Source organism: Macroventuria anomochaeta, assembly GCF_010093625.1.
Source record: "Macroventuria anomochaeta strain CBS 525.71 unplaced genomic scaffold BU25scaffold_3, whole genome shotgun sequence".
In the NCBI taxonomy this organism is placed as follows: Eukaryota; Fungi; Ascomycota; class Dothideomycetes; order Pleosporales; family Didymellaceae; genus Macroventuria; species Macroventuria anomochaeta.
In genome coordinates, this window is record NW_022985364.1 from 168,332 (window position 1) to 188,496 (window position 20,165).

Consider the following 20,165-nt stretch of genomic DNA (forward strand, 5'->3'; position numbering starts at 1 on the left):
GAATCAATGTGGCAGTAGCCAACTTTAGACAGTCTTCGGCAAGGGTCGCAGTCCGTGCAGCATGCATGGTTCACATAAATAGGTCGATGCAGCCCCCACATTCGTTAGCCTTGCTACACTTAGCTCGCACTTCAGTTAGCTAAACCTGCGAAATGGATATATGCGCATAGGAACGTTATAGGGTACACTTTGTGTTACTCACTCAATAAGCTTGCGCGTGGCATTTATTCTCTCATGCCATAGCTCTCGTATGGGAAGTCCTCCAGGCTCTTGAGCAGCCTCGACCACCCATCATCAGTCTCACCAGGCATGCCAACCTGTCTCTTGCCCTGTTTGACCTCAACTTCCGTCTTCTGCAACTGCTGCTCCTCATCTTCCTTGTGCTCGCCAGTCAACCCGGCCAACACCTCTTTCTCCCTGCCCTTGTACTCGTTCAGCAGCTCCAGGTGAGGTACCCAAACTGCCTGCATACCTGCTCTCCGCCCTGACTCGACACCCGGCACGCTGTCTTCGAACACCAAGCACTCCTCTGGTTGTATCGGTGGCTGGCCTTGAGCCTCGAGCGTCTTGTTGAGCGTGGAGAGAGCGAGGAGGTAGATGTCCGGTGCTGGCTTGCCGCGACCTGCAGGTATCCGTGGATCGTCACCAAGGACCTGGTGCTCGAGCTCGAAGTTCTGGAAGAGGTCGCCGAGGTGCTCGCTCTTGATCTTGAAGTTGTTCTTGTTGCTGCTCGTCGCTAATGCCATATGCACACCCCTCTTCTTGAGTCCCGCCAACAGGTCCATCACACCTGGTAAAGGCTTTGTGTTCGGGAACAGTTTAACTTGCAGTTCCCTTTGCTCCTTGAGGAATTGCTCTTGGCCAATGGGTAGCTGGGCCCATGAGTGGAAGATCTGGCCGGCTTGAGGGCCAGGACGACCTTGTAGTTGCGCCTTGATGGACCATGGTAGGTTTGGCTTGCCGTAACGTGTGAGAATCGTGTTCGTGACCTCTGTGTAGATGTCTTCCGAATCGATGAGCAGGCCGTCCATATCGAACAGCGCCGCGCGAATGCGGGGTGGTGGGGTAGTACTGTAGAAATCAGCATTGTTATACTATACCCACAAGCATAGTGGTGGAGTGTCCATACTTTGGGCTCATCTCGTTGGTTCTCTGCTGGCTATGGATTCGCCCGAGAAAGTTGTTGTACTTCAACACACATCTGCTCAAAGTCAAGTCGCGACCCCACGAACCGAGGCTAGCCGCTAGTGTTCTCAGGGTTCGATCGACGTCACTTCGAAAACAATCGACATCCCACACAGAAAACGCGTCCACACGATGAACCCATTCAAGGACTCCACACCACCTCCAACCTTCCGCTCCGCTATGCCACCAAATGAGGCCGAGCCCGTCACCAAGGCCAATACCGACGCCACCTACACGCCTGAGATCTTCCCACCAGAGGAAGAGAAACAGCTCCTCGATGAGTCCAACACAGAAAAGACTTCCGCAAACAAAACTTTCACATCAGGCGACTACACCACCGCAATTCAAGGCTACGAAAAAGCCCTCGCCGTCTGCCCTACATACCTCGAATATGACATCGCGGTTCTCCGCTCGAACGTCTCCGCATGCCACATCAAGCTAAAAGAATGGAAGGAAGCCGTTGAATCGGCGACAAAAGCGTTAGACGCACTGGACAGGATTGACCCACCACCTGCCAAAGAAGCCGGCGAGAACGGGCGAGGAGATGCAGTGGGCGGTGTCAGTGAAATCGACGACAGCACCGAGATACTCCTCGAAGCACTCACCCGCACCGGACACTCCATCAACGACGTCCACAAGCTGCGCACAAAAGCTCTCTTACGACGCGCAAAGGCACGGCACGAAGTCGGTGGTTGGGCGTCATTGCAAGGGTCGCTGGAAGACTACCAAGCGCTGTCTAAAACGCCGCATCAGTTGTCTGGCTTGGATCAGAAGGCTGTGCAGGCTGCGATGAGGACGTTACCTACTGAGCTGAAAACGACGAAGGACAAGGAGATGGCAGAAATGATGGGAAATCTAAAGAAGTTGGGCAACGGGATTTTGAAGCCGTTTGGGCTGAGTACGGATAACTTCCAGTTTCAGCAAGACCCGAAGAGTGGTGGGTATAGTATGAATTTCAACCAGAATCCTGGGAAGTGAGATGAAAGGAGTCAGGGAGCTGTGAGATTGTTCGTTTCGTAGATTTGTTGGGAAACAGAGCGGTCTGCTTGCGATACCCTAGATTCGAGATCTTCAAAAGAGCATAGCCTTTGCGCAACTCTCGAACGCCTGAGTGCCACGTACGAACAGCTTCCGTATCCCTGTCACACATGCATAATATCTCTCAGTAGGCCACTCAGCTTTTCAAAGCCTCCAGTCTGCCCCTCATCTGTGCCAGCATCTCTGCCTGATCGTCCTCCTCTTCCTCTTCTTCTGGCTGTGCGACAGATGGTAGCTCTTCCTCCTTTGCTTTACTTGCCGGTAGCCTGTCTTTCAAGATGTCTGACAAGACCTTGTCAACCTCCTCTTCCGCCTCTTCGTCCTCGTCCAGCCCCTCGGTGTCCATCAGGGTATCATCCACCATCTCCTCAATAATGCCAGCCTTCATGAGCTCCGACGAGAGCTCACGCATCGTGCCCGTCAGCTCCGGTAACCTGACCAGCGAGTTCACATCCTTCATAATCCCTGTGCTTGCCTTGATGCTGCCCTCGATCTTCCGTACGGAGAAAGCTTCGTTGACCTGCATCTGGACAGAGTTGAGTTGTGCCTTGCTCGTCTGCAGGCGACCGCTCTGTTTCCGTACACGAATCAACTCTCGAGCGAAGATTCGCACCTCCTGGTTCGCTTGCTTGGCCATGGAGGGGTTTCGTTGCGCGCGCTTAGACGACTGAAGGATGAGGTTCTTCGTCTTCTGCTCGGTCATCTTTAGGCCTTGGATGTCGCGGTCCAGTTTGCGCACGTTCTGCCGCACAAGAGCATTACATTTCCGTTTCTGTTGTGGTGTTAGATTGTCATACTGAGGGCCAGATCATGTTGTCCATACCTGCTCTTCTGGTGTGGGCTTCCACAGAAGACCACGAATGGTCTCCATGGCTTGATATCAAGCTATCACAATATTTGGAGTCGTTCGAGGTCAGGCAGCTGCCGGAGCCACGTTCTGCGCCGAGTGCGCGACTGAGGTGGTTGGTCACGACTGTAGATTTGGAGTACTGGGGCTGATCGAGGCGAGGTCGCCTATACTGTCTTTCACGATATGGTGGTAGAGGACGGTAGTTATGCCGCGGCTGCGAGTGCACGGTGGTTAGTGTGCATGTGTGAAGGTGACAATGGTGGTGCCTTGGTTCAGGACGACGGATGCCGGCGCTCGCTCGGGCCAGCTTCAGTGACCTCACGTTTCGCGGGGCAGGTACATCCCACTAGCCGCCAGAGTGACCACCACGCCTCACAACCACTACCTCACCGCCACGATAGTAGCCTGTGCCAATTCATTTGCAAGCGGGAAGCTCCATACTGTACTTGTGATCGTCAGGCTGCAGTTTGCTAGCAAACACTAGCCACAAAACTGGGGCTGAAGCTCGAAGTTCTATAGCTTCCATTGCTTTCTACGCTAGTCTCTCCACAACACCGCATTTCTTCTACCTTCTCGACCTTGACTTTGCAGCAACACGACTCCGTCATATAACACACAAAGCTACCTGCTCCACGCAACCTCTACACCCCATCTCACACCTATACACACACATCTGCAATCATGTCTACACCCACCGTCACACCTGAAGGTAAGTCGCAGCCTTATCGACCCTCGAGCTCTAGACCTGCCCCCCCCCCCCCCAACATCACTGCACCAGCTTGGCAGGCGCGAGCTCTGGAGATCCCGTGCCTCAGCAACACAAGCTAATTCAGCACAGTTACCTGGGCGCAGCGTTCGTCTGATAGCGACCCCGAGAGGAACTACGTCTTCCTCACCATCGTTGCCGCCGATGTCCCCGAGTCCGACCTGAAGCTCGATCTGCAACCCACAAAGCTCAGCTTCAAGGGTGCTTCGACATCGAAAAAGGTCACCTACGCTGTCGACCTCGAGTTCTTCGCCGAGATCGACCCCAAGGAGTCCAAGATCCAGCACAGCGGTCGCGATATCACACTTGTCCTGCGCAAGAAGGAGCTCAAAGAGGAGTTCTGGCCGCGTCTGCTCAAGGACAAGGTGAAGGTCCACTTCCTGAAGACCAACTTCGACAAGGTCAGTTAATCCTAGCAGCAGCGAATACCGAGATCGGCGTGTCTTCAAGAGAACGCGACGCTAACTACTTACAGTGGGTCGATGAGGACGAGCAGGACGAGGCTCCCGCAGACGATGAGATGATGAACCAGATGAACCCTATGGGCGGCGACGGTGGCTTCGGCGGCATCGACTTCTCCAAGCTCGGCGCAGCTCAGGGCATGGGCGGCCTCCCAGGAATGGGTGGCATGCCTGGTATGGAGGGCCTTGAGGGCGAGGACAGCGACGACGACGACGATGAGGATATGCCCGAGCTCGAGAACGACGAGGACAGCAAGGACAAGCCCGCTGCCGCGTCCGCATCAGGCGACAAGCCCAAGATCGAGGAGGTCGCGTAAATGGTTGATACCCTCGCTACGATTGAACGACATGAAAAAGTGGAGGCACGTAGTTTACGACTGTACGGCGCTGCGGCATATCTAGGCGATGTTTTGGTCAGGATATAGCTTAGCATGGAGGCGTTGTTGGGGAAGCGCTGCGTAGAGTCTTCGATGAAACTCGCATGCGTACACAATTGATGACTTCTACACGACAGATGAATCGAATGATACTCCCACTGTTCCTGAACATGATGGACTGTAGCTTGGTCTATGAGTGCTTGTGGTATCAATCGCTCCATAACAAAATACCGCCCAGATGCTTTTTGCTTTTCGTCCTCCGCCCTACATAAATATTAGGCTACCATTTGAGCCCTGGTTCCTAATCACCCCTAATAATCTTTCCCACAAACTTCAACTCCCACTCCGCCGGATCCTCGCCTACAAACTTTGCATTAGCCCTTTCTTCAAGCATCTGAGTCGTCACCGCAATGCCCTCATACCACTCCCTAATCATCACATCCACATCATCACCCCACATAACCAACATCCCATCAGTACTGCGCGGAATTGGCTTCGGCGGTACACCGCGCATCTTAAGCAGCATATTCAAGATATCGCTAAACCGTTCACCTTGCTGCGAGAAAGCAGCCGCAGGCTTATCAAGCGGCCACTTAGGGTGGCGCGGAGCTGGCTGCGCGTTCATGGCCGGCAGAGGCGGGGGCTGCAGAGCCGATGCTAGGTCCTCGTCCACCTTTGATACAGGCTCGGTGTGCGAAGGTTCAGACGGTACTTGCACTTCCCAGGTCCGGAAGAGCCAGCACATGCGCTCTACGCTGGCGAGAAGGATGACAGCAACGAGAAACGTTTCGAAGGGGTTGGCTTGTTGACGTTGGAGAAGGCGGCGCTCGAGTTCGTTCATTACGACGCGGGCTACGCATGCGGCGCGCTTTTCGGTCGCGCCCATGAGTTGCATTTTGATCAAGTTGTAAGAGGAGGGGTGGTCAAGTGTGGTGATGGGGAAGCGTGCGGCATCTTCCATGTCTGAGGAGGATAGTGTCGGTGCTGAAAGGGTGGGCGGGAGAGATGGGTTTGAGAAGAGATGCCAGTGTAGGTTGCGAGATGCGAGTATCCGTGTGTAGTGCCAGAGCTCCAGCACTTTTGGTAACAGACCATCCTGGTTTGGCAAGGCCAGCCTCGATACAGTCTGCTGTGTTGTCTTCATGAATGCTGAGTCCTCTGACTGAAGGAAGTGAGGGCCAATCTTCTTCATGTAGAGGTCCAGCTTCCCGCTGATGTCATCCTCTCCGTCTATGAGCTCGAGATCCGGGGTGCTGACCGCGGCGAAAATTGCTGGATCGATGTCGGCGTTTTGAGCTGCCTGAGCTTGATGACATTTGAGAGGAGTGAAAGTTGAAAAGATACCAGAGTCCGGATGATGGGAGGCTTCTATGCGACCAGGGGTCTGATCCAAGCGTATCTGTCCTTTGGCTGAGGTGGTAGCATGATATGCCAACACACCATGCAGACCAGCCGAGTAGAGGTTGAATTCTTCTGCAATACGTGTCCGTATGCAAGGTTGCTTCCACAATCGCGCACTTTCGACATTCTGGCAGGTGTTGCAGGGGTTGTCACCAGAACACGGTTTCTTCAACATTCGACACCGAATGCATGCGCCTCGTTTGCGAACTTCCTGCACCTCCCTGCGCCGGCTATCAGTGAAGCGCCCCCGGACTTTGGGCTTCATTGGCTTCTGATGGATACTGAAGTCGGTCGTGAAGTGCGTCTGGGGGTTCGGATTGATTGCAATCGGTCGTGCCTGGGAAAATTTTGATGAACCCTCATCTTTTGGCAGCAGTTGATCTTTGGTGTGATCTTGCAACAAAGGATCCAAAGAAGGGTGAGGTTGAAGGCTGGGCCATTGCGGGCGTTGGAAGCCCATGCCGTTGTGCGAAAGATTGAGATCTGAATCCATAGTCATACCGCTTGCCAGTGGCATGAGGTCGTTAGCCGCAGAGGCCGCCATGACAAGTGAGGGCACCATCTGCGCCATAGACCCAGAGCTCGCGAGTGGCATGTTGCCCATGTGAGGCGAGTTCGTCGGCGAATGGTGCAGAGGGCCATTGAACTGATACATCGACGGCAGAGCCGGCGCACTAGACATGTCCATGGCATGGGGCAGACCGCTCAGGTCGGTGCCATCAGTCCTATCGTCTTGAATCCACTCATCTAGCAATTCTCCGTGTCCTGCGTTGTGATGCACCTGCGAAGGCGGCCCTCGCTGCTGTTGTTGTTGATGATGTTGTTGTTGCTGCTGCTGCTGGTCAACTGGACGCTTGCCGGAGAGGTCCAGATGTTGCCGCGACACCTCTGCAAGAGTCTCGAGTGCCGACAATTGCTTCGAGGGCGTGAATGGAAGGTTCACTTTCTGTCCATTGTGCACTGGCCCAGGCGCATTCGCAACAGTCTGCGCCATGTTGTCAGGAAGGGGCAGCTCGTGAAATTGTAGCAGCGCCCGCTGGCGGTCGCGCAGAGGTAAGGCGGGGCATTTCTTGACCAGGTGGTTTGTGAGGCTATCTATGCGGCCTTTGGGGAACTGCGCGCGTGGTCAGTTGCTGGTCCATAACATTTTCCGTGGTGGGGGCGGTCGCACTTTCTCACCGCATGATTTGCACGTGTGCTGATAGCGATTGCTTGCGTCTTCGAGCTTCGGACCACGTTCAAAGTACTCGAGAATAAGCTGATTTGGCCTCCTGTGGTTTTTATCAGCATTTGCGCGTCCTGTGTGATGTTGTGAATGCGTACCTGCCCATGGCGGTGAGTCGAGCGGTGTCGTAAGCTGTGCAGAACCGCAAGTGCAGAGACCCTTGCCGCCAAAAGAAACTGCGGGCAGAAAGGCGGCTTCACTAGCGTGGAAATGCGCCGTCATCTTCAATGGTGGGAGTGGACGTGCTCCAGGGCTGTCAACCTACTCTTCAGTCGGAATATCGAACAGAGACTACCGCTGAAGAATCTGCTTCGCGCTGAAATACCTCAGATTACTTCGTCTTTGTGCTAGAAATGAAGCTTCCATCATGAAAAGATAGGCGCACTGAATCATGGTCAAATTTCTCCCCAGGGTACTGGAAACTCCACTCCTGGCTGCCACCAGAACCTCTTACAATGCTGCACTCATCACTGAACTTCATAGTCACTCTTTTGTAGTTGAAACTAGTCCACTCCCGTGCATGTTTGAGGCGCAACAAGTGTGTGGCAGCATTGATCTTTGGCCTTCTGCAAGATCTAAAGTTGCGCAGACCTTGTGTAAGCAAAGCTTGGTATACAATCTTCCTTGAGACTACCCCATGCATGCACAGAGGCCGTACAAGACTCGCGAGGACTCCCGGAAGATGACCGCCGGAGAAGCTTGGCAAATCACCAAATATATCCAGAGCCAGGAATTCCCATGGACAACCAAGAAGGCATTGTCGTTCGCCCTCTTCAAGTACATACACAACATGTGCAAAGATACCGTTCAAGCCTGATCTCTGGGCAGAACTTATGGAATACCAACGATCTCACAACTACTATGTGAGACGCAATAACTTGGCAAAGTAGAGTATGCTGGACGGTGCTTCGCCGATACAAGCATTCTGACTACAGAGTTCCTTGGACACAGCCCTACTTCAGAGCGCCCCAACTCGGCCATCGCTCGAATGAACTACTTGCATAGCAGATATCAGAAAGCGAACAAAATCAGCGACGACGATGCGCTATACACGCTGTCATTGTTTGTCCTGGGAGTTGAGAGATGGATCAGGCTCCATGAATGGAGAAAGTTCACATCGATGGAGATTTGCGCTTTGTAAGTAATGTTTCCTACGCCCGTCTTTGTACCATAGTCCACTTTAATCTCCAGCATCTATGGACTGAAACCAAAGTCCAAAGTACACTGAACCCAACACACCATCATGCTCAAACAGCTCGCCTCTGATCGACCATCGTGGTGCTGACCGCGCGCAATGCACACTTAAAGGCATAAAAACCACACTCTTCTTCGTCCTGTCGAATACACGATTCCACTTCAAGTCAATCGCAGTTCTCATACAACTGATTCTACAGGTGTACATCATGGTTCGATTTCAAGGCTGTATTCCTAGTCCAGAAGACATACGAGACCACGAAGCCTCTATCGATAAACTCAAAGGGCTCAGCAAAGGACTCTGTCTTCCAGCTTTCGACATATACAAGAACACATCGGCCTTCGCTGAGAAGTTGCCATTCACGCCGCACATATACAATCAAGGTGATATCAATTCGTGCGTTTGTAATGCATTCGCCAGGGCCAGAGCCACGACTCTTCCTTCAATCCATCACGACTTTTCATGTACATCTGGCGCAACTGGCTGAGACAAAAGAAAACAAGAACAGACACGGCAAGAGTGCCAGGTTCAGGGAGCATGAACCGCGACGTTCTCAAAGCCATCCTAGCCCTGGGATGTTGCGCTGAGGCCGCGTCTCTGTCTATCCTCAAACACGAGAGCAACGGCACGTGGCCATATATTGAGATTGGTTCCAAAGAGGACGAGTGGCCACACTGCATGAAAGTACGCAACACCCCGTCAGCGTACGCGAAGCCGGAGGACGCCAAGTCGGAGGGCCATCCTCCACTCTTCCAGGACGGCGCCCTCTGCCGCCTTCCACCGGATGTTAAGTGCTTCGCTGAAGCTACGCGTCACCGCACGTTACCCTACGCTCATCCGAAGCCAATTGATGATGTCAATTGCTGGAAGGCCCTTATCCAAGTCGGCTATCCTATCGTGTTCGCAATCGACCTCTATTCAAATTTTGATCACACCGCATCTAGTTCAGATTACGGGTTCATCGTAGCAGTACCGTATCTCAATATGAGTGAGCACGAGGGACATGTGATTATGGCCGTAGGCTGGGACGACAGCAAGGGCAACGGTGGGGCTTTTCGTGTACATAATAGCTGGGGTGATGATTTGGCTAGTAGGGGCTTCTACTAGATGGAGTACAGTTGGATGCGCAGTGATGGTTTCCAGAAGGATGCTTGGGTTTCGATTGACTCGGCGGACAACTGAATAAGCATCATCGGAAAGTAGCACATGCCGTTTGGGAGTTGTCAGCCGCTTCCAAGATCTCTTAGCCAAAATGGTAACGTGTGTGAAGCATAAATATGAAGTTGTAGTCCACGATATTGTTCAGTATGACGTCACCGTGACCATCCACACTTCATGACGACTACACACAACAGCACTCATATATCAACAAAAAACCATCCACAGTTCCTCTCGACCTTAAAGCACAACCCCCTCTTTCTCAGGACTTAACCAGAAATAACCACCAGAATGGCCAACACCAAATCACCCGCCACAAACCCCAACATCACACCCGACCCCAACGTCTCCGGTTCAACAATCCGCAAAGCCTTCCTCGCCGAAGCAATCGCAAACCTCTTCACCATCCCCCTCGTAACGCACACATCCTGGGTACTCTCCCTAATCCTCAACCACCCCTCTGACATCAACCCGTCCTCGATCCTCTTCGCGCGGCTATTCGGCGGCCTAGTAATCGGTGGTCTCACATCTGCTCTGCTCGCCGGCTACACGAATACGCGCAATGGCATTGAGAGCAGACGACCGACGTATTTGCTGCTGGGTGTGGGAGAAGCGTTGTTGATTCCGATTTTGGTGAATGAGATGTTGAAGGATGGAGGGAGGGATGCAGCGGTTAGTAAGAAGGTTGCAGGGATTAGTATTGGGATGTTGTTGCCGCCGCTGTTGTGGAGGGTTTATGTGATTGGTGTCAGGCCGGATCTTCTCGGACGTTATACCGAGAAGAGGGAGGGTGGTACGAGGGGTGACTGTAAGTCTGATTGAACGTGATTTGGAGTCCTGTTGCTAACGGTGGTGTAGATGGTCCTATAAGCTCGCGTGACGAGTAGACCAAATGTGGATAGACTCGGCATGACCATACTCCCTGGAGCATGAACGAATTAAGTTGTATCCTAGAGGTCCCGGAGACATGTACATAGCATTTCATTCAACTGATAGTCTTTCCCTCTCTTTAAACTTTTTTGAATCCTTGGTGTTGATATGCATCCGCCATAACGCCGCGCTGAAACAAATGCGAAGTCCTTGTATCCTGCTCTTTCTACTGACGTCCGTCGCACGTCTAGTCATCGAAACCACCCCACCCATCATCCTCTTCTTCTGATGCTGGCTCCGCCATGATCTCATCTTCTTGCCCTCTCCACTTGCGTAGTGTGTCCTCTGCCAGTACCTCCTTTGCAGCTTCCCTAACAACCTTCAGACTGCCATTCTTCACCAACTTCTCGATCGGCTGTACCAGCGTTTCGAGAATCTCCTGCCTCTTCTCGCCCTCCCAATCCGAATTGACCTTCTCAAGCTCGTCAACCCAGACATCCAACACATGGTATCGTAGGCCGTTCGGAATCTTCATATCGGTAGGATTCAGCGGTGTCTCCTCCATTATCTTATTAAACTCCTCCAAAACTGATGACTTCCACTTTTTCGCTGCGAGGTGTTGAAAAGATGCGTTCATGTATTGACGAATGAGGTAGAGATATTTGTCGAGGCGTAGTGCTTCGATGTTAGTCCACTCGCGCGCCATTGTGAGGAAGAATGCGCGGATGAAGGGAAGTGCGACGCCGGATCGGAGGGTAGAGACGAGAGAGGCAAAGTCGCGCGAGAGTCGCTGTTGCAGGGCTGGCTTGTCTTGCATCCATAGGCCTTAGGACTGATCAGAAAGGGTTCTCTTCCGTGGTTATAGTTGGAGGGCGCATGGCGGCGCATAGCAGATGCCACGACAGCCAAGGAATCAGGTGGGAAGTATTCGACGTACAGTAAAACAGTCCTTTCCAGAGCTTCAAAAGATCGAGCTCTGAGATCTTTGATCGTCCTCCGAGATATGTTCGTAGAGAATTGAGCGCATTGTCACGAATTTCCTTGTCTGTGGCGCATGTGTCAGCATTTGAACGTCTCGAATGGATTGGCGAGAACCTTACCGCTCGAAGCGAGGTTCTTGATAAAGGGGCTATCAGTGGCCATGGCGCAAAGTATAGAGTCTGTGAAGGGTATCCTGATTGCAAGGCGCTCACACGGCGGGACTTTTTTCTGGCAGGCGCAAGGGTATCGATAAGCTAGCGCCACGCTAGTGGAGAACCCTGGACCTGAGGCCGGCCTGATGTCTTGGACACGACCGCTCTTCACGACCTTGTTGACTTCACGTTAGAAATGCAGTCCTTCCTCCTTCAGTATGCGCTGATGAGTGCTCGCGATAGATGCTGCAGATGCTACTCTACTACTATACCGCATCACCAGCACTTGAGATGCATTAAGTAGGAGTTTTGTTTAAGGATTCTAGATCCAGCAGACAGAGCTTCTATATAAGGTCATCACATTTAAACTTGGTTAATGGACTCCTAACAAGGCAGACCAGATTGTCAATGGTTGGATTCTTTGGATGAATGATGTTCTAAATTGGAGGTGGTCTGAGCGCGCTTACTTCAGCAGCAAACATTGCGCTAGAACCTAAGCTTGGTGACCTTGAACTGCGCGCATGCTACACATCTAGCAGAGCTCTAAGTAACAACACCACCTATACGACAGTGAAAAGTTGCTAGACTCTCTAATCTAGGCCTCTGCTACACATGCAGTATTTTGTCTACATTAGACACTGCAATATCCCGAGCTCTGCGCAGCGCTGCTAAGGTATGTCAGCCCCTAGGTTCCTGCCCTACTTAACTTGTGCCTGCAACCTCTATCTCGTCTAGAGCACGTCTAGAAGCCAATTAGACATCTCTTTAGAGATCTGACTGAGCTAATTAACGTCATGCAGGGCGGTTATGCCCGCCATGGTCGTAATACCGAGCAGTATCCGACACACGCGTCGCGTTGCGGTGGATAAGGTGAGTGAAGCTCTAACATACTTCTCTACGTGTAAAGCAATTGTTAACATGCTCTAGGTTCACACAATCATCTGCAATCGCGTTAATGTCGGCGTTCGTACTTCACTCACTTATGTATGGCCCGTGCACACTCATGCTGACATCGCCTTTTTAGGACGAGCAGTATCTTGTACGATGGCATACCGAGAATAAGACATCTACTCCTCCGTTAAGCTGGCACCTCGTCAACGAACTTCAGCGCTGTCTTGAACATGTTCAAGATTACCTAGACGAGCGAGAGAGGTAGAGCCTTGAAGTTAGAACACTAGAGAGTCGCTAATACCAGCTAGGTCGAAGAAGATTGTATCACGGAACAAGGTACCGTCGAAAAAGCGAAAGAGCTCAGAAGAAGATCTAGAGACTAAACGTCGTCTGTCACCTTTTGATCGACGGCTACAGCACGACAGCCGAACGCCTTCCGCTTCTCGATCCTCGTCAGTATTCTCAAACGTACCACCGGCATCATCCACATCACCTGATGTTTACAATGGCGTATTGGATGTGGATGAGCATGGTTTTGTATTCTGCCGACCTGTAAGTGCACATGTTTTGAGCTTACTGGCTCTAATCGCAACAGGCATCTGGCCCAGACGTCGCTTCAGTCTCTATTACCAATATCCCTACCGCGGCCATGAAACAGATCGCATATCAGGCAGACGTACGAACCGCCAATACACTCATTCGTGCTGAATACGTACGAAGGTTGAGGCATGTTCCTGGTCCTCCGATCGAACTTTTCAACACTGTCGATGCATCAACGCCCTCGCTCCGCTTCCGCTACATTCCTCAGTATGTGTTGGCAGAAGGTGTGTATCAGTACGCTTTGGACACTGCGATAGGATGCCAGAAGTGTTCCCCGCGCATGGCTCGCGATGTCGGCTGCGAATATACGCAGAAATGCGACTGCCTAGAGTACGCTGCCGTCGATGAAGGTCGGCTGACCTCTGAAGAGAAGAAGCTCTATGAACGCTGCCTGGCTGAAGGACTCTCAACTATGGGTCTTCCAAAGAAGTTCCCTTACTACGCGAAAGACACCAAGATCCGACTCACCAGAGGTTTAGTACCATGGTATCTACAATCTCGGCGACCAATCTACGAGTGCAACGATCGTTGCCGCTGCGGTGCAGACTGCCGCAACAAGAATGTCCAGTTCGGTCGTAAAGTTGAGGTTGAAATCTTCAAAACCAAGAGCGGCAGAGGCTGGGGCTTGCGGTGTAAACAGAACCTGCGCCAAGGCCAGTTCATCGACACTTACCGCGGCGAGGTAATTACAGATGAGGAAGCCACCCGTCGAGAGAACACCTCATCTAAAGCAAAGGCATCATATTTGTACTCGCTTGACAAGTTCGAGGCTGATATGCAGCACGAAGCTTATGTGGTGGATGGAGAGTTCATGGGTGGCCCGACGAAGTTCATCAACCATTCTTGCGAACCCAATTGTCGTCAGTACACAGTCAGCTACAACAAAAATGACCCCCACATCTACGACATTGCCTTCTTCGCTTGCCGCAATATCCCAGCATACGAAGAGCTGACGTTCGACTACCTTGATAAGGAGGAGGATGAAGAAATGGAGGATCCGGGAGAAGACGCAATTCCGTGTCTCTGCGGAGCTGCCAAGTGCCGCAAGTGGTTGTGGACTTGAAAGCAGTCAGCAACAGAGTAGACCGACTGGTGCTACTATCTGAATTCTAGGAGACACATATCGATTCGAGCGGTTCGTCGTGATAGTTGTTGCACAATCTCACGCATTAGCGGTCAGGCAGGCGTTCGCATCAGCTTCTGTAGCATTTCAGCATTATCAGGCTTCGGCTACTGAATCTAAAGGTTCCAAAACTCAGCTCGACTCGCGTTTACATCAAGAACCTATTATGTCTTTTTTTGCGTGTCAAACCACTGTCGAATGCTTAACCTGTCCTAATGTCACTTGATACCTCATAACAGAGATGGAGATAGATTTCTGGCAATGAAAACTCAGACTACTTGTAGGTAAAAATTACTGTGAACCAAGCAACACTGGCATTCCATATACGATGGATGACGCGTCTTCCGTGTTGCATCTTTCATCTTCACTTCACCCGATGTCGCGAGCAAGGCGGGTGCATCTTCCGGGATTCAGGAACAGGACATGGCGTATATCACGCGCTCGTAATCCGTCTGAACATCTCCAGCACAGTACGGAAATTGCGTCTTAAGGCAGAAGTCTATTCCTGTTGCCACAGCTGCTATTTTCACCATCAAATCTCGGCTGGGACCTGAACTTGAGCCATCTTGGGTGATATGTGGTTCGGCTAAAGGTATTCGAATTGGAAGTAAGGTGTGCCAAACGGGATTTTGTGGATTGTACAACCGCAAACCGGCCAGAATATCATAGCTCTTTTGCAGAAGAGGGGGAACGAATCGGGGGAATGTGGGTTGGAGAGAAGGGTGCCCTGACGGTTCGGAAGTCGCCTGAGCTGGAAGGGTACTCACGGAAATCTGCTGTATACTTTCAGCGGCACAAACAGCAGAAGGTAGAGCGTTCTACAAGCTCCGGATCTATTGGCAGCCTCGGTTGTAAATCAAAGCCAGTAACAATCAACAGATGTTTGCTTCGGCTTACTGCCTAAGTAAATGACTTCCTTTGCTCGAAGCTTCCTTTACACGCGGCTCGAATCTACGTCTCTAATATCCATTCCTGCCAGGCACAATCTTGTAACATTGCCCCTTCTTGCCGAACATCTCCTGGAGGTCCCTGAAAATGGCATCTGGTCTTCCCAAGCAGCGAAATGTCCTCCTTTGTCGTTGGTGCTTTCGAGTACGACAGGACCTGCTGTCAGTTAGCATACGCACTACAAGTGGCTCGGCACCCTGATTGGACTTACCCATCGTTCGGCGCCAAATCTTCGGCATAACACTGAGTTCCTTCGGGAAGTGCGCCAGTCCCAATTTCACTCTGTCCCGCCACTGACTCGCGCGGTCACTGTTTAGAACCTTATCTGTTAGATTGTGCTGTGCCTCGTAGTAAATCCTGATATGTACATTCGGTCCACTCGTGCTGAACCAGTAGATACTGATCCACGTCAAGATCTCATCGTCGGTCCAAGGATAGTTGTCCGTCCAATCTACCAACTCTTCGTAGATCCAAGCCAACAGGGCGACGGGACTGTCTGCAAAGGTGTACGAGATAGTATGTGGCTTCGTGGCGTGTAAGGTTTGGTAAGCTTGGCGTTGGTCAATGAACCAGTCTAAGCGCTCGATGCCTTTCTGCTCTGCCTCAGTGTATGGTGTCAGAGCATGCTGAAGAGCAAGCGCGGGCTGAGAGGCGAAGCTCGGCAGTCGAGCCCTCACCATGTTGATATAATTTGCCAGAACGTAATCAGGATATAAGATGCTCAGGATACTGGTGATGTGGAATCCACAATCTCTACCCTGGGTCACATACTTCTCGTAACCCTGCTGCTGCATCAGGCGATGACATGTCTCTGCGTATTGCGACAGCGCAAATCCAGACTTCGTAACTCTCGAGCTGAACCCAAAGTTTCGCATGTATGGTGCAACGACATAAAAGGCAGGCCCACCATTCTTCTCGCCATCCCTCGAGCAGTGGGAGCATCTTAGTGACTTCGATGAAGGATCCAGGCCATCTGTGGACAAATAACAGCGGGATAGCATTGGGATTCGAGCTCTTCTTCCAGACGATATGCACATCGATGGGATCGAAGCTGTTGACCTTGACGCTTTGACGATAGTTGGGTAGCTCGTTCAACGTGGCTTCGACGTCACGCCACAAGAACTCGGTCTTCCAGTGCTTTGCAAGGCGCTTGACGTCTGCTAGAGGAGACTGTAGGGCCATTGCGTTGGAGTATCGAGTTCGTCTGGGTAGTCGGCATCAGACAGCTTGCGCTTTAGCTTGTCATCGCAGCACCTGGGACGGAGATGGTGTAAGGTCGAGGCGAGGCCATCGTGAGACTTGCTCTGTTGCTAAGATCGATGGTTGCAGTGCTCGAGTTTCGATGAAGTCCATGTAAAGGGCCTATGTGAATTTGTAAGATGGTCGCTCCTAGGGAAGTCGCTGCAGCCAGTCGTTGCTTGCTGGAGGATGCCCCTTCCCCGCATTGTAGACTTGACAATATCGGTGGTGTTTTGTTTCCTGTACGGACACAACTTCATCAAGGATCAACACCAATCTGGCACTGTGGAGTGTGAACGCGAGTCCGAGTTCGCAGTTAATCCCGAGGTCGCTGTGCCAGTATCACGACCTGCACTACGTGCCACTCAAGTTGGCACTGCAGTCACGCCAACACCAACCTCTTTGTCTTTGTTCGTGAGCTCGGTCAGTCAGACCGCTTCGTCCTCCAGCTCTCCTACGGGAACCTCTTCGCCATCCGCAAGCGCAACGCCCTCAAACGATGACAATGCCCTCTCGGCTGGCGCCAAAGCAGGCATCGCCATCGGTGCTGTCTTTGCTGTGATCGCAGTAGCTGCGACAGGGTATCTCTTCTACCGCAACCACCGCAAAATCAAAGAGCTAGAGGCGAGAGCATATCCCCAGGAGTTAAACGTAGAGCCGAAGACAGTGTCAACGGAGTATTGCAGACATGACTATCAGCCTGTTCCACCGTCATAGCTTGGGCAGCATCATACCTACGAGCTACTAGCGCAGCTATAAGAGTTGTCGGGCACGGAGCCCACCAGGATACGATGATAAGATGGTGGAGGAGAAACTACGATTGTTGGTACCCCTTTTAGCGATTCTGTCCGTTCAGCATATCTAGTCAGTGGAAACAAAATGATCTATGACATTACCGATTGTTGTCTGCACAAAAGGCAAGATGCGGAGGGTCGGGCTTCGGTCGCTGCTGCTGCCTGCCCGACTACATCAAACCGAGGCACAAGGCGCGAAGTCAGGATCACACCGCGGACTCAGAACGGAAGTCGCGTGCCGTTGCCAAACCACATCTCACCCAGCCTACAAACTCAAGACAATGAGCTTACATCGTACCCACAACGCGTTAGTGACACAGGGCGCCTGGCGTTTGTCCGCGGTGTATGACAGGCGCTCGCCTAAATAGGCCCTCGCAGTGAAATGACATCTCGCGTACAGCCTCGTTCAGGAACCCCAGATCATGAAAAAGGAGATCAGAAGGAAATAAACGGGTGCCCGCTCGAAATAGCAGCACCGCACGGACCGGATATGCGGAAACCAGTCCGGAATAGAATGAATGCCAAGAGCGGGCTTTCATTCCTCTCTATTCTCGTGACGTCTTCATAACAACTACACAGTCCATCTCCAAGCTCTTGAATTCACAAGAGTGCTCAGGAGAAACTCAAGAAAGCCTTGACGAACTTGAAGTAAGCCACAGGGTGATTGTCGCGTGGTTCAAGGCGCTCTTCGCTCTTCGTATCCAGCAACTCAAAAGATAAGCTTTCACGTTTCCGTCGCATCTTGGCAGGCCCAATAAAGTTAGTAAATCAGTATGCGGTTGGACCAGGCATCCAGGAACTTGCGCCTGGTGACCGGCACGCCGCATTCAAGCCACCGCGGCACAACTCCTTATAGTGTACATAAGATGGAGGGGACCGCGCGGGGTCGCCACCCTGTTCAGCGTGGACTTGCTGTCGCGTTGTCACTCCTTCGTCCTGTATGTTTACATTTTTGTACGTGTGGAGAACCTTGTTGCAGATCGGAACGAAGTCGGAACTCAAGATGAAGCTCCTTGCTGCGCTTGTTGTGCCTTTGGTTGGTGCGCGTGTCGTTCGATTGGAACAGACACCGCTTGTGCAAGAGCATACCCAGAGTCTTGCGCCTGGTATTGGCGTACACTTCACGACTTCATATGCAACTGCTGCTGCAAAGTACGAGAATGGCACAACGGTCGACTTGGTCAGGGTACGTTATGCAGAGTCATATTAGCGTATTTGCTACTAACGATTGTTCAGGTGGAAGCAGACGCAGACTACATCGAGTTAATGTCACGATGGGCAAGATCTTGGAAAGACTTCGACTGCGAAGGCCCGGTCAATCGACTCCGATGCGAACTTGAGCCAATACGACGCGAAGCGAGGAGGAAGCTAGGATTGCCTATCACACGAGATTCGGGGACACTTAGCAAGTTCGTGAAGAGAGTGCGAAGCGCTATCGAGGAAGAGCTGGGAACATCGGTGTCTACAATCACTCCTGTCGCGCCGCAACTCGTCGGCTGGCTCAACTCAGATTTCCAGGATGCATTGGATCTTGCTGGATTGGCTTCTTCAAGACTGGACTCAAACGACAAGCCCACCTACTGGGATACAAACGCGGCTTTCGCAGGCCTAGGACATGGTCTTTGCGAGTCTGAGTCAGATTTTTCAGACTGTCTGAATGAGGAGCGTCAGATGCCGTATGAGCACGTACTGTTCTTGGACTTCGACAACTCTTCCTTCAGTGCGACAGTGCAATACCTGCAGCACGCGGACCAGGAGTGGTCCTACTCCAACAGGATTGATATGGAGCTTGGATGGTGGAACCTGCCGGTTTTCGAAGTGTCAAGGGCAAGATTCTGGGCACAGATCCATGAGGTCATCCTCGAGGTAGCCGGAGCTTTACAGCGGGCGCCGAACAAGATAGTCTTGCTTGGAGATCATGGCGCGAATGCAGAGTTCCTGGACGTTGTCAAGGCTGCTATGTGGGATGTCCTAGAGGTTGATGTCTCGTTGATGCTGAGCGCTAATCAGGCCAAGGACGTGGGCAAGTTGGTGGCACGTGGTGCAGCGGGCTTCACAAGGAGAGCCGAGACCTGGAGAAACTGGAAGAGAACGCAAGAAGATGTTGAGAGCATCGAGCTTTGAAGACGACAGACGTCGATTTCCTATTTCATGATACCCAAACGTAGTCGTAATGTAGATATACAGCGATGATGTTACACTATAGTTCGATCCTCTCAGTATGCTTGTACTTTGACGCTAAGAATGCAAGACGTACAAGAAAGAGAAAGCCACCGTCGCGCTCAGATGTAGCGGAACATGTTGTTCTTGACACTCCGCTTCATTGAGACTGGTTTCCCGTCTTCGTACTCGACTCCGGATGCGCCGCCGTCTCCTGAGTGTTCTTGCATTCTCAGTTGAAATTCTTCATCGAGCTCTGCTTGTGTTTTCACCTTGGCTTTGGCCTCCTCGACATGGTCTACATCTTGGCGAGGGTTTGGGTTTCCTTTAGGTTTGATGGAGGATTGCTGCCACACATAAGCTACAAACCGTTGTTCTTGAATGATTAGAACTTACGGGTTCCTGCACCTTGTCGTGCTTTGAACCGCCATCACTGACTTCAGTCATGGACGACTTGCCGGAGTAGCGCACTCTGGATGTGCTGAAAGCACGAGTCGCAGGGACGCGGCGAGAGATAAGTCGTAAGTTCATCATTTGAATTGATTGTGTTTGTGATTTCAGAAGTATGAAGTATCAAACAGAGGGCAGCAGAAAGATCATAGGTGAAGTAAATACATCTACGTCACCGTGACTGCTGGTCTGCTGGTGATGGTCGCTGAGTAAGGTGGAGCCGCGCCAAGGCACGCTAGTCTCCGCGGTCTTACAACTTTCTAGCTTTGCGACATCTCGCGACTGAGCAGCGACCCAGCAC

At 51.8% G+C, this 20,165-nt stretch overlaps 13 protein-coding genes across 13 annotated transcripts; 7 read left to right on the forward strand and 6 right to left on the reverse strand.

Moving 5' to 3' along the window:
* Positions 1–44: 44 nt before the first annotated feature.
* On the reverse strand, positions 45–1,171 carry BU25DRAFT_406452 (HAD-like protein). Its single transcript, XM_033705283.1, has 2 exons — positions 1,130–1,171; positions 45–1,071 (listed from the first exon to the last, which is right to left on the reverse strand). Exons 1-2 carry the CDS (start codon positions 1,138–1,140, stop codon positions 225–227), a joined length of 858 nt encoding a protein of 285 aa, XP_033566120.1. The 5' UTR covers positions 1,141–1,171; the 3' UTR covers positions 45–224.
* Positions 1,172–1,284: 113 nt separating this feature from the next.
* On the forward strand, positions 1,285–2,274 carry BU25DRAFT_406454 (uncharacterized protein). Its single transcript, XM_033705284.1, has one exon. The coding sequence runs from the start codon at positions 1,318–1,320 to the stop codon at positions 2,161–2,163; it is 846 nt and encodes a 281-aa protein (XP_033566121.1). The 5' UTR covers positions 1,285–1,317; the 3' UTR covers positions 2,164–2,274.
* BU25DRAFT_406455 (SNF7 family protein-like protein) lies at positions 2,125–3,525 on the reverse strand. The gene is made up of 2 exons (XM_033705285.1): positions 3,047–3,525; positions 2,125–2,995 (listed from the first exon to the last, which is right to left on the reverse strand). The coding sequence occupies exons 1-2, from the start codon at positions 3,092–3,094 to the stop codon at positions 2,360–2,362; spliced, it is 684 nt and encodes a 227-aa protein (XP_033566122.1). The 5' UTR covers positions 3,095–3,525; the 3' UTR covers positions 2,125–2,359.
* BU25DRAFT_406456 (HSP20-like chaperone) lies at positions 3,446–4,934 on the forward strand. The gene is made up of 3 exons (XM_033705286.1): positions 3,446–3,782; positions 3,912–4,240; positions 4,315–4,934. The coding sequence occupies exons 1-3, from the start codon at positions 3,755–3,757 to the stop codon at positions 4,615–4,617; spliced, it is 660 nt and encodes a 219-aa protein (XP_033566123.1). The 5' UTR covers positions 3,446–3,754; the 3' UTR covers positions 4,618–4,934.
* Positions 4,935–4,978: 44 nt separating this feature from the next.
* BU25DRAFT_487518 (uncharacterized protein) lies at positions 4,979–7,525 on the reverse strand (the record flags this gene model as incomplete). Its single annotated transcript, XM_033711289.1, has 3 exons — positions 7,402–7,525; positions 7,250–7,349; positions 4,979–7,192 (listed from the first exon to the last, which is right to left on the reverse strand). The coding sequence occupies exons 1-3, from the start codon at positions 7,407–7,409 to the stop codon at positions 4,979–4,981; spliced, it is 2,322 nt and encodes a 773-aa protein (XP_033566124.1). The 5' UTR covers positions 7,410–7,525.
* A 1,181-nt stretch (positions 7,526–8,706) lies between these two features.
* On the forward strand, positions 8,707–9,816 carry BU25DRAFT_474997 (uncharacterized protein; the record flags this gene model as incomplete). Its single annotated transcript, XM_033710920.1, has 2 exons — positions 8,707–8,894; positions 9,002–9,816. The coding sequence occupies 2 exons, from the start codon at positions 8,707–8,709 to the stop codon at positions 9,603–9,605; spliced, it is 792 nt and encodes a 263-aa protein (XP_033566125.1). The 3' UTR covers positions 9,606–9,816.
* A 59-nt stretch (positions 9,817–9,875) lies between these two features.
* On the forward strand, positions 9,876–10,625 carry BU25DRAFT_406457 (uncharacterized protein). Its single transcript, XM_033705287.1, has 2 exons — positions 9,876–10,464; positions 10,515–10,625. Exons 1-2 carry the CDS (start codon positions 9,948–9,950, stop codon positions 10,541–10,543), a joined length of 546 nt encoding a protein of 181 aa, XP_033566126.1. The 5' UTR covers positions 9,876–9,947; the 3' UTR covers positions 10,544–10,625.
* On the reverse strand, positions 10,616–11,691 carry BU25DRAFT_383363 (uncharacterized protein). The gene is made up of 3 exons (XM_033704275.1): positions 11,627–11,691; positions 11,464–11,571; positions 10,616–11,351 (listed from the first exon to the last, which is right to left on the reverse strand). The coding sequence occupies exons 1-3, from the start codon at positions 11,667–11,669 to the stop codon at positions 10,774–10,776; spliced, it is 729 nt and encodes a 242-aa protein (XP_033566127.1). The 5' UTR covers positions 11,670–11,691; the 3' UTR covers positions 10,616–10,773.
* Positions 11,692–12,470: 779 nt separating this feature from the next.
* BU25DRAFT_406460 (SET domain-containing protein) lies at positions 12,471–14,408 on the forward strand. Its single transcript, XM_033705288.1, has 5 exons — positions 12,471–12,529; positions 12,587–12,622; positions 12,684–12,811; positions 12,859–13,102; positions 13,146–14,408. Exons 1-5 carry the CDS (start codon positions 12,476–12,478, stop codon positions 14,211–14,213), a joined length of 1,530 nt encoding a protein of 509 aa, XP_033566128.1. The 5' UTR covers positions 12,471–12,475; the 3' UTR covers positions 14,214–14,408.
* Positions 14,409–14,957: 549 nt separating this feature from the next.
* Positions 14,958–16,403, reverse strand: BU25DRAFT_436770 (alpha/beta-hydrolase; the record flags this gene model as incomplete). Its single annotated transcript, XM_033708968.1, has 3 exons — positions 14,958–15,377; positions 15,433–16,135; positions 16,173–16,403. The coding sequence occupies 3 exons, from the start codon at positions 16,401–16,403 to the stop codon at positions 15,208–15,210; spliced, it is 1,104 nt and encodes a 367-aa protein (XP_033566129.1). The 3' UTR covers positions 14,958–15,207.
* Positions 16,404–16,649: 246 nt separating this feature from the next.
* BU25DRAFT_417717 (uncharacterized protein) lies at positions 16,650–17,177 on the forward strand (the record flags this gene model as incomplete). Its single annotated transcript, XM_033707825.1, has 1 exon — positions 16,650–17,177. The coding sequence occupies one exon, from the start codon at positions 16,650–16,652 to the stop codon at positions 17,175–17,177; it is 528 nt and encodes a 175-aa protein (XP_033566130.1).
* Positions 17,178–17,865: 688 nt separating this feature from the next.
* BU25DRAFT_406462 (uncharacterized protein) lies at positions 17,866–19,525 on the forward strand. The gene is made up of 2 exons (XM_033705289.1): positions 17,866–18,440; positions 18,491–19,525. The coding sequence occupies exons 1-2, from the start codon at positions 18,258–18,260 to the stop codon at positions 19,376–19,378; spliced, it is 1,071 nt and encodes a 356-aa protein (XP_033566131.1). The 5' UTR covers positions 17,866–18,257; the 3' UTR covers positions 19,379–19,525.
* On the reverse strand, positions 19,458–20,036 carry BU25DRAFT_136257 (uncharacterized protein). The gene is made up of 2 exons (XM_033700558.1): positions 19,811–20,036; positions 19,458–19,761 (listed from the first exon to the last, which is right to left on the reverse strand). Exons 1-2 carry the CDS (start codon positions 19,946–19,948, stop codon positions 19,537–19,539), a joined length of 363 nt encoding a protein of 120 aa, XP_033566132.1. The 5' UTR covers positions 19,949–20,036; the 3' UTR covers positions 19,458–19,536.
* Positions 20,037–20,165: the final 129 nt, after the last annotated feature.